Raw genomic sequence first — 11,172 nt, 5'->3', positions numbered from 1 at the left:
CAGGATGCTGGGTTACGGCAACTCCCTGCTCCGACCCAGTGCACAGTAATTATAAATCTAAACCGGCTCTGCAATTCTTGTGTATGTGTGTAATGTATAAATCACCATGTTTTGTGCTGGGGATAGAACCAAGAACCTTACATAGTAATTCCAGCTCCAGGGGCTCTGACGCTGTCTTCTGACCTCACAGGCACCTGCACACACTCACACAGACACACACCGCACAGACACAAGTAAAATATAAAAACCTACAGAGAAGTATCATCAAAATAACCTATTCAGTTTTATTAGAAAACAAGCTAGGTGGGGAAGGGATCCTTCCAAACCACCATGGAGGTTTGATAATTTACAAAGAAACTGTAACACTGCAAAGCATGCTTGAGGCGAGCCCCTGTGCACGGTGTGGGGTCCGTCTCTGGGTGCGCCTCCATCCCAACGTTACTTCATGTACTTGTCCTGCTGGTCAGCCAAAATCTTGGCAGAGGACTTGGCGTCATAGAAGAGCTCGCTGATCTCTTCCACGTGCTCCTTCTCAATGCTGTCCTTGCCATTGATCTTTGCCAGCAGGTTGGCTGGGGTCAGCAGCTGCACCGAATACCTACAGCAGACAGCACAGCGGTGAACACGGGGCCACTGAAGGGAGCCCCAAGTCAGCAGGCACATGGACACCGCTGGCATGGCTGAGCCGTCTGCTCCAGTGAGCCCAGGGCAAGGGTGGCAGAGGGCTTCCTGCCATAACAGTGGAGAGCGGCCACCCGGGCAAGGGCAGATGACACAGTGCTCCTCTCACATCCACACTTCAGAGGACACACTAACACTCAGAGCACGTACGCCCTGGCAGTGTGCACAGTGCCAGCTCAGATGGGGACTTTTAACATACAGGGAAACAACACAGGCAACCAAAAGCTTATGCGGGTCCAAGACATGAAAATCCAATCACTGAAAGTTCACACAGCTGACCATTCCCCCTTTACTTCAGGAACAAGAGCCTGAAGTAAAGGGATACAGGGAGGGCTAGGGTCTGAAGAACTATTTTCTCCACTCACTGCCTCTGAGCCCAGGGAGAACAGCTGAGAGAACACTGCGCATGCACTGATCCCCTGGGCTGCAGCCACCAGATCCCTGGAGTACACACCCAGTGTGAGGGTGAGGGGCAGGCCCTCCCTGCTCTGCTGGGAACTGGGAGGACAGTGGTATGAGCTCCCGCATGGGGCCTGCAGACGGAATTCTAAAGTTCATCTCTAGATCCTCAGCGCTAGGGACTAGGTGCAAGGAGAAGGCCCTTGCTACAGCAGAAGGGTTCCAGCTGGGCGCCACTTGGCTCACCTCAGAGTGGTCTTGGTGCCAATCTCCCCGAGGTGGTTCAGCGCCTCCTCGCTGATGTTGATGCCTTCCGTCTGGGCTCGGATCTTAATGATCTTTGGAGAAAAAAAAACCATGGTTACATATCGAACACGGCTGAGGGACCCAGGGTCTGAGCTACTGATGGTCCCCAGCACTGGGGACAACCTGTCCTTCTGAATGATGTCACCACAGCCAGGGCTCCAGGGTACCCCCACATCCAGAGCAGCTCACAGCTGCCTTTCGCCCCCTCTTTCACTGTTACAGAGAACTGGAGTTACTCCCAGCCTTGCCGGGGAACCTCAAGGTTCCAACCTCCCCTGGCAGCTCTGGCACCATCGCCTATGAGCACTCAAGCAAGAGAAGAAATTTTTGTTTGCTTGATAAATACAATGGTTAAATAAATCAAAAAGTTACTTTTAAAGATTTACCAGCCCTCCTAATATCACTGAGATATCTAATCTATGGAGAGCCTAATGCTTGTTGCAGTGAGTATCCTGTGAGGCTGGAGGGGCAGCCAGCAGGCGGTGAGACGTGCAGCGGTGGCACGGGGTCCCACGGGCGCAGCGGCACTGAGTGATAAGGGCCAGCGGGATAATGATGTTGTGTGTTGCGGGGCTGAGATAACTCGAGGACTTCGAGCCTCATATAATACAGGAATTTTTCACTCTGGCAGCTTCGTAAACAAGATATCAAGAAGCCGTCGTTTAAATTAAAGCTGTAAAAACAGCCAGAGTAGAGGCATGGGGGCTGGAAGACACTGAGTCCTAGCACCAGGCTCCAGAGAGAGAGGAGAGTGGAAGCCTGAGGTGCTGAGTCTGACAACTCAGGACTCTGCCAGGGGTCAGGAGTCATCCTGTCACTGTAAGCAGCCTGGAGCTAAGGCCAGCAGGCCAGCATGCACTCCTGAGAGGTGGCCAGCAGGCCAGCATGCACTCCTGAGAGGTGTCCAGGCCACAGGCCAGCATGCACTCCTGAGAGGTATCCAGGCCACAGGCCAGCATGCACTCCTGAGAGGTGGCCAGCATGCACTCCTGAGAGGTGGCCAGCATGCACTCCTGAGAGGTGGCCAGCATGCACTCCTGAGAGGTGGCCAGCAGGCCAGCATGCACTCCTGAGAGGTGGCCAGCAGGCCAGCATGCACTCCTGAGAGGTGGCCAGGCCACAGGCCAGCATGCACTCCTGAGAGGTGGCCAGCATGCACTCCTGAGAGGTGGCCAGCATGCACTCCTGAGAGGTGGCCAGCATGCACTCCTGAGAGGTGGCCAGCATGCACTCCTGAGAGGTGGCCAGCAGGCCAGCATGCACTCCTGAGAGGTGGCCAGCAGGCCAGCATGCACTCCTGAGAGGTGGCCAGCAGGCCAGCATGCACTCCTGAGAGGTGGCCAGGCCACAGGCCAGCATGCACTCCTGAGAGGTGGCCAGCATGCACTCCTGAGAGGTGGCCAGGCCACAGGCCAGCATGCACTCCTGAGAGGTGGCCAGCATGCACTCTTGAGAGGTGGCCAGCATGCACTCCTGAGAGGTGGCCAGCATGCACTCCTGAGAGGTGGCCAGCATGCACTCCTGAGAGGTGGCCAGCATGCACTCCTGAGAGGTGGCCAGCAGGCCAGCATGCACTCCTGAGAGGTGGCCAGCAGGCCAGCATGCACTCCTGAGAGGTGGCCAGCATGCACTCCTGAGAGGTGGCCAGGCCACAGGCCAGCATGCACTCCTGAGAGGTGGCCAGCATGCACTCCTGAGAGGTGGCCAGCATGCACTCCTGAGAGGTGGCCAGCATGCACTCCTGAGAGGTGGCCAGCAGGCCAGCATGCACTCCTGAGAGGTGGCCAGCAGGACAGCATGCACTCCTGAGAGGTGGCCAGCAGGCCAGCATGCACTCCTGAGAGGTGGCCAGGCCACAGGCCAGCATGCACTCCTGAGAGGTGGCCAGGCCACAGGCCAGCATGCACTCCTGAGAGGTGGCCAGCATGCACTCCTGAGAGGTGGCCAGGCCACAGGCCAGCATGCACTCCTGAGAGGTGGCCAGGCCACAGGCCAGCACCGCTGGTGCTGCTTCTATCCAGACAGGCTGCCAGCACAGAACTGGGGAAAACCTCTTGACTGGTTCAAGCATGTCCACAAACATATCTGCTGTCTTCCTCAAGGATCACGACAGAAGTGTCTACATGGGCTCAGCCGTCAATCATGTAAACACAGAGGGGCCTAAGGCAGTCACCAGATAGGTGGGAGGGCTGTGGAAGCAAGCCAGAAAGGATGCCCCGTGCTCCATCCGACAGCTACATGGCTCAAGGATCTGTGACCAACAGTTGGACAAGGAAGACCTCAAAGCAACAGTTGAAAATGGCTGTTTAAGAGTCTTTGGGAACTACAAGAGGGACTGGGGTGTATGCAGACCAGTGGCAGAACATGTTCTCAGCATGCATAGGGTTCTAGTTATATCTGCAGTGCTGCCAGCTCCAGAGAGATACAACACTGAAGGCCAGAGCTCGGCAGAGCAGCCGCTGTGCTAGCAGAGCATCACCCCTCTGCTGTGCTGGAGCTGTGGCCTGGCTTCCTTCCATAATGCCAAGCATCTCTGTCTCAATGTCTCTACAATAGGCCAGAGCAGTCATCAGAGCGCTACCTCAGCTGCTTGGAAACAGGCAGCTCATGAATGAGATCTTTAATCATTTAATAAGCCGCAGGGATGTTTATGAGGTGTTGGCACTGGTGGCACCCTACATACACGTTTTCAGTTGAGCTCGTCTGTGTAAAACCTGCCCCAGCTCCAGCAAAAGGCCGAGGGGATCCCTGAAGCCACCAAGGCCAAACCAAGACCCAGACAGGAAGCCACTGAGAACAGCCTGGGATAGTGGCCCAAGTGGGCCTGTCAGTCACAGCACAGGTATGAGGGGAGACAGCGCTCCAGAGGAGCTTCACCTGGGGCTCCAAGGTGAGCTACTCTGGACAGAACCCTAGCTTAGTTTTGAGCTGCAAACTCTGGTTATCACAAAGCTCTTGAGGATGGAGCCCTGTTACTCTCTAGCTCGCAGAATTCATGTGATAATTCCGAAAAGCAGGGAGTCTCCTGTCACCATCTTAATGGATTCTGAGTGGCAATGGCCAAAGCCCAAGGTAGGTCTCTCCTTTACCAGAGAGGGTATTCTAGACTGCTTCTGTTGTGGTGCAACAATGACCAAGGTGACTTGGGAAGGACAGGTTTATTACATCTCACAGGCCACAGACCACCATGCAGGAAAGCCAGGGCAGGAACTCAGCTGGACCTGGAGGCAGGAACTGCAGCAGACACATGGAGGGGTGCTGCTCACTAAGAGGCACCCAGGCTGACGTCTAGCTCGTTTCTTAAACAGTTCAGGGTGACCTAGGGATAGCACTGCCCACAATGGGCTGGGCCAGCCTACATCATTTGTAATCAAGAAAACGTGCCACAGGCCAATCTGAGGGAGACAATTCCCCAACTGAAGTTCTCTCTTCCTGAGGTGTGTCAAGTTGACAACCAAAATCAGCTCCCACAGGTGCCCAGTTGCTTGAGCCACTAGGCCAGCAAAGGGAAGCCACAGAACGGTGGGTGTCACTTCTTGGCAGGACTAAAGCTTTGAGCTCAACAGCAAGCACTTCCTGATCTGCACGGTGGCTTTGCTCCTGCTCCTGCTCAGCGGCCACCTAGCACTGGCCTGGTAGGCAATGGGCCATTTCAAGACATGGGGCCCAGGGGGAGGAAGCTGGCCCAGTGAGTCCCTCTAAGGAGATAATGGGACCCCCGAGTCTTTCCTATCTTTCTTCACCCCAAGCCCATCAAGAGTAAGCTACCTACTCTGTTCTGTCTCCTTCGTGATACACTATAGAGCTCAAAGTTCAAAGGACAGGGCTAGATGACAAGCCAAAGCCAAGAAACCATGTCCACAATAACCCTCTCCTTACTTAAGTTGATTCCCTCAGGTACTGACCGTCACAGGAATGGAGGAGACGTTAGACAGGCCATGGAGCTGACTTCCTAAATAAGGTTCACAAGTGGCACTATGACCTTTAACAGCTGGTCTGGGAGAAGAGAGATTTGCTGGTATGTCACCATGAATCCCTGAGTGCTATTAATGAGAAATACTGGCAAGGCCACACTGCACGGGCCATAGGAGAGCACACAGTTTCAGAGAAGAGCCACAGCCACCACAATGCTCCAGCCACTGTCCTAGCCACTCGCTGGCATTATATATAACACTGAGACATCTGTGTGCTACGCTTAGTATGCTCATCTATCTGGGTTCCTGTTTGTTCTGTTAAAAGTCTAGCCTAGCTTCCACCTCACTGTGTGGCTGAGGAGGACCCTCCACCTCAATTTCTCAAGTGCTGGCCAAGTACAGGAAAGCTTCACCAAGTTGAGTTTATGTGGCACTGGGGACCAAAACCGAGGCTTAGTGCATGCTGGAAAAAAATCAGTCTAGCAACAAGGTACAGGCCCAGAATGTTTGTGTTTGCTTGTTTGTTTCCTTTTGAGACAGGATCTCACTATGCCTAAAACCTGTGATCCTCCTGCCTCAGCCTCCTGAGTGCTGGAACTGCAGGTGTGCATTACCATACCAAGCAACTACATCATACTTCCTTGCTCCTTTCTTCAGGCTGAGGGCATCTGGTGACCACTAAGCCCATGTTTTCTTTCCTCCCTTTCCTCAAGCTCACCAGAAATAGCTGGGCAAGACCATGGGCTCTAATCTAACCATCTAAGAATGTCCACTCAGAAGAACCCATCTGTCAGAGCCTCAAGGACACTGGGATTTGCTCAGAAGAGTGAGCAGAGCAAGGCCTAGGCTAGCCAAGTGGTCAGAAGCGGGTAGAAAGGGGGGGGAGAGCATGAGATTCCGGGCTTACCTGCTTCATCTCCTGTGGCGTGTATAGCATGGTCCTGATGATCATCACCCTGTCTAGCAGATCCAACGGGATGCCGTGTGGAGAAGTGATGTCCTCAGTGCCCCTGCAAGGGCCAAAATCACTCCCATCACCCAAAAAATGCTTACATCTTGGACAACAGACACATGAGTGGAGGCACTCACAGTACAAGTAGGTAGCTAGCATCCCTGAGTATCAGAGCCAGGTGGCCCTGGGCAACAGCTTTATTATCCCAGTTCGGGAAGGGAACACACCGAAACCAAATCCAAAATCAAACAGACCCATCTATTTGCTAAACCTTCAAAGAGTATTTTATAATTATACCGCTAATGTATACATTTTTCTGTTTTGTCTGTTGCTTTAGTCTTAATAGCCAGACCTAATTTCCACTTGACAGCACACATTCATGAATTGCCTCCTCTGAAATGATCACCAGGCTTGAGCATCCCAGAGATCTACTGCGTGGATGACTGTGCCAACCTGCACAGCTACGTGAGGGGCCTGGTCTCAGCACCACAGGCAGCACCGAACATTTTAATTCCTAAATATTTGCTGCTTTAATAATTTAGAAAAAGAAAAGGGAACACCTTGATTGAGTTGCATTTCCTTGCTTACTAATGAGGCACAAATGTTTCCCCTCACATCCATGCTTTTCTTCCTGAGAATTGTCCAATTACATCCTTTGTTTTTCTTTTCAACCTTTAGCCAAGCCCTAGTCAACAGCCAGGAGAGGAAGCCTGCCAACCTGCCAGCCTGTGCCAGCCGCCTGACGGGACATATGCTGGGCAGACGCTGGTGCCCTACAGCCAGCCCAGCCACAGCACGGGACGCTGAGCAACTGTGGGGCTCTGCATCAAGCCATCCTGACCCAGGCGGCCATCAGTCTCCCTAACAGCCATCACAACTGCAAGAAATAACACAACTGATTAGAATAACAGAGAGCGAGGCATGCCATTTCAATTTAGTTGTTAATATCAAAATATTTGGTTTCAGGGCTGGCGACATGGTCCAGCAGGCAAAGGTGCTTAAAGCCCAATAGTCTGAGTTCAATTCAGAGACCCCCACATGTGTGCAGTGCCGTGGGCGTGAGCGTGTGCACACTGACAAAAAAGGGAGAAGAAAAAAGATTCAAGCAAGCAAAAAATAAATAAATAAATAAATAAATAATCAATTTTTAAATTCTTTCCATACAGGTGAGTATCAGTGTATATTTATTATAAAATTAAGTGAAAGTAAATTGTATGGCAGGATAAACTTGAAACACGGTAGTAAACAACCAGACACAGAGGCCAATGGGTATCAGACTGCATGCCAGGAAAACAAAGTGGCCGTGCACAGAAGGTAGTCAGAGGCGATGCAGCCTGAGCAGGGAGGATGGGACTGGATGCTAATCGGGGCCACAGCAGTCTTGGTTTTGAGGTGAGGAAAAGGTTCTGGAAACAGGCGCTGGAGGACAACTCTGTGTCGAGGGCTCTGTGTAAGCTCTGTGTCACTGCTCCTGAAGAGGCCCTGTGATTTGGTTTTCCTAGCACCCACGTGGTGGCTCACAGCTGACCATAACTCCAACTTCAGGGGGTCTAATGCCTTCTTCTGGCCTCCACAGGCTCATGCATGCATGTGGTGCACAGACATGCACACATGTATCTTTATACACATAAGGTATATATATAAAAAAAAGAATATATCCTTTAAAAAGCTTGGAACTATAGATAGCACTGATGGTTGTGTCGTATGTCAATGAGTTTTACAGTTGGAAACGGGTCAAACGGTAAATGTTAGGACTGGGCTGCTCAGCAGAGTGCTTGCCTAACAAGCATGGCACTCTAGGCCTGATCCTCAGCACAGCACGAGACCGGCCATGAAGAACAAGCCTGTGCTACTACCGCGCCTCAGGAGGAGCAGGAGTTCAAGGTTACCATTAAGCTATACAAGAATAATAAGAGAGAATTGTAACATGACAAGTTTTATCAGGATTCAAATCACAGTACTTAGAATAGCTACCATCTTCTTTAAAAAAAAAAAGTTTAAAAATGATGTTTAAATTTTTGTTACTGAATACCCTTTCAACTCTTCTTAAAGTTTATTGTGGGTAGTGGGGAAGGCCAGAATTCTGAGGACATCTTAATATCTGAAATCTGCCATGTTGAAGTAGCCTAAAACCAAAAATAGTCAAATTTCCACAGTCTTTGATTTAAACATGATAAAAAAACACAAGAAATTCACTGGAAATCTATGTGAGAAATGAAGTCCCCAGCCCCAAAAGAACAGAACTTACACAGATGGGGTAACGAGCTTTCTTATAGATGAGTTCATAAAGCTAAAATGTAAACCAACAGCCCACTCAGTTACTAAGGGCTGCCAAGCACGACTTAGTCATCCAGGCTGAGTCTCAAGCATAAAGATGCTTCTGGAAAACACGGTCATGGGCAACAATTTACAGAATCCCATCCGAGATGAGCAAAGCGCAGAGACCCTGCTCAGTGGCAGCTCCCCCTACCCCAACCCCCGACCAAGGAACGGAGGGGCCACACCTTATCACAGATTTGTTAAGGAATGGATTTTGGATAGTGGGCTTCCAGGCAGACAGTCCGGGGTGTGAGCCCACAGGGCAATGCTCCTTGAGCTTAAGTATGGCGCCTCTGCAGAGATAAGGCAGGGCCTCTGGAAACATAGCTTGTGCTTGAGCAAGTGACGCACCCCCTCTTTAACACTCTTCCATTGGAAACTCTGGGCTCTTGTACTGGGCCACTGTTGACTCCTAGACCCCTCATGTTCTGTCAGAGGCTGTCGTATGCACTGTGAGATGCTGTGTGACACCCACAGCATTGAGTCATGAGAAATAAAACCGTCTACAGATATCACCAAATGTTCACAGGTAACAATGCACTTGATGGAGGATCAGTGCCTGCTACTCTCTGTAATCCATAATGACAGAGACAACTAAGAATGTGGTAAACACCTGGGCAATTTAATGGGCAGTTCCCTGACACGTGCCTGAGCCTGGCTGGCCCAGTAGACACAATGAGACATTTCTAAAGGGCAGCCGTATGCTTGGCTGCAATGCAACTTGGTAAGAAAAATGGTCATTCTGGGCTGAGGAGAGGCTCGCTAAGTAAAAGATCCTACTGCTCTTCCAGAGGACCCAAGTTAGGTTTCCAGCACCACTACCAGGGACTCACAACCTCCTGTAACTGTCCCAGGGGATCCAACATCCTCTGACCTCCATGGCACTTGTACACACATATGTGGTGCATACAAATGCATGCAAGGACAGTCATCTCAACAAATGGCTCTATGACAGCTGGACATCTATATCTATGTCTAGATGTAGAATCGGCCCTTCTTTGACCATGCTCAAAATTAATCCCAATTGACTTACAAACCCAGAGCCGAATTATAAATTCTTGGGAGAAAACAAAGGCATGTGCCTGTGGTCTCAGGTTAGACAGTGCTCCTTATGTAAGAACAAAGCACAAAGCAGGCAGACTGCACTTCAAAGTAGCCTGGAATTTGTTCCTGGGGGCAGGGGCTGAAGACCAAGGACTTATACATGCAAGGTAAGTGCTCCACTGAGCTGAACTCCTACCCTAAAGATTAAGAGTTTTGAATAAAAATTTTAAACTGTGTCAAAAGACTGCCAAAAAAATTGATTAAGACTACCCAAAGAATAGTAGAAAATACTCAAATACATTCATGTAATGTTCAAACATTATTGATGTACATAATAATTTACTACTCAAGAGTAAAGGCAAACAAGCAAAACAGAAACTGGGCACATCTGTAACCCCACAAGTTGAAAAGCAGGAAGATTAGACGTCTAAGGTCAACCTAGGGAGCCTAGTGTCCCCTGAGGCCAGCTCTGCACCATGCCATGCAACACTTTATACCTACTCACTGCCCAGCTGGGTTGAGGGCATCATGTGGGCTTTCCAGCAAGCTAAGTGGCAGCCCTTGCGGCTTGCAGTCTACCACCGGGAGACAGCCTCATCTGTCCTTGGGTGGCAGGGTGTCCTGACACCACTCCATAGGGGCTCATACAGACTTTAGAACCCTGACAAGGAGCAAGCCCTCAACATGTCAGATATAATGCTGATGGTGCAAGAGGTTGGCAGCTCCTCCAGGGAGAAGGCTATGACGACTTGTTACAGATTGTCACACTGTGTAGATATTCCTAAAGTTCTGACTTTTAGCATCCTAACCACACTAGTGTACTCTGGAGCTCAGTCTTCACCCAAATCCAAGCCACATGCCTACGTGGTGAGAGCCCAGGCCCTGCTTGCCCAAGTCAATGGGAGCAGCAGTGTGGTGGGTCTCCTGCGGATGATGTCAGCACGACGGAGCTGGTACTCAGCACCAACCCACTCTGTAGAGTTCATGCAGCTGGCTAGAGCTTGGTTCTCACAAGCAGGCTGGGATCAAGGGCTCCTTCCTCTTGAGAAAGCCCTGGCAACGGGGTCCAAGAGCTGCCAGCCTCTGTTGGCACCCGCTGGTTTCAGTTAGCTCTGTTGGCAGAGCTCCCAGCAGGGGGCACCATGTGTCCATACTGAGCCCAGATGAAGCTGTGCAAGAAAGCAAGTGTCCAGCAGAGCCACAGGTGCCAGGCTTCCGGAGCCAGGCCCACATGGAGTCTATAGACGCTGACTGGGGGCCCTGAGTCTCCCCAGCAGCCGGCCTGGACCTGGCACAGCAGCTTCCCCAAGACTACAGGACACACCTGTGATATGTTCCTATCCAGATGGCATCACGGGGTGCCAGAACACACAATGCCACCATCTACACTTGAACCATAAACATATCCCAACTAGAGTGCATAGGGGACACAACTGAGGGTGGCTGCTGTTGTAATGCACTACGCTCACAGCAAATACCAGACTACTTACTCCCCAGGGCCACCAGCACCCGGTGTGGACAATCTCAGTGTGTAGACTAAGTTTCTCCAGCAAGGGC

General features: G+C 51.1%; 2 protein-coding genes across 4 annotated transcripts in view; both read right to left on the bottom strand.

Moving 5' to 3' along the window:
• Positions 1–259: 259 nt before the first annotated feature.
• The window catches only part of Ruvbl1 (RuvB-like protein 1), a 32,158-nt gene continuing 21,245 nt past the window's right edge, over positions 260–11,172 (bottom strand). Inside the window, exons 9-11 of the mRNA NM_019685.3 lie at positions 6,208–6,310; positions 1,327–1,418; positions 260–598 (exon numbers count right to left, since the gene is read on the bottom strand). Of these exons, the coding sequence (NP_062659.1) occupies positions 439–598; positions 1,327–1,418; positions 6,208–6,310 (355 nt within the window). The 3' untranslated portion in view covers positions 260–438. The remainder of the gene's footprint in view (positions 599–1,326; positions 1,419–6,207; positions 6,311–11,172) is intronic.
• On the bottom strand, positions 1,425–6,201 carry Gm46965 (predicted gene, 46965). Of its 3 annotated transcripts, none has more exons than XM_017321866.1 (2): positions 2,716–6,201; positions 1,425–2,547 (listed from the first exon to the last, which is right to left on the bottom strand). In XM_017321866.1, the coding sequence occupies exons 1-2, from the start codon at positions 3,467–3,469 to the stop codon at positions 2,201–2,203; spliced, it is 1,101 nt and encodes a 366-aa protein (XP_017177355.1). In that variant the 5' UTR covers positions 3,470–6,201; the 3' UTR covers positions 1,425–2,200. The 3 variants fall into 3 exon arrangements, with proteins under 3 accessions (XP_017177355.1, XP_017177353.1, XP_017177354.1); XM_017321864.1 differs by having other exon boundaries at positions 1,425–2,683; positions 2,776–6,201; XM_017321865.1 differs by having other exon boundaries at positions 1,425–3,259; positions 3,356–6,201.

Source organism: Mus musculus, chromosome 6, assembly GCF_000001635.26.
Source record: "Mus musculus strain C57BL/6J chromosome 6, GRCm38.p6 C57BL/6J".
In the NCBI taxonomy this organism is placed as follows: Eukaryota; Metazoa; Chordata; class Mammalia; order Rodentia; family Muridae; genus Mus; species Mus musculus.
The sequence above is the reverse complement of the archived record's forward strand: the minus strand, read 5'-3'. Positions and strand labels throughout refer to the sequence as shown.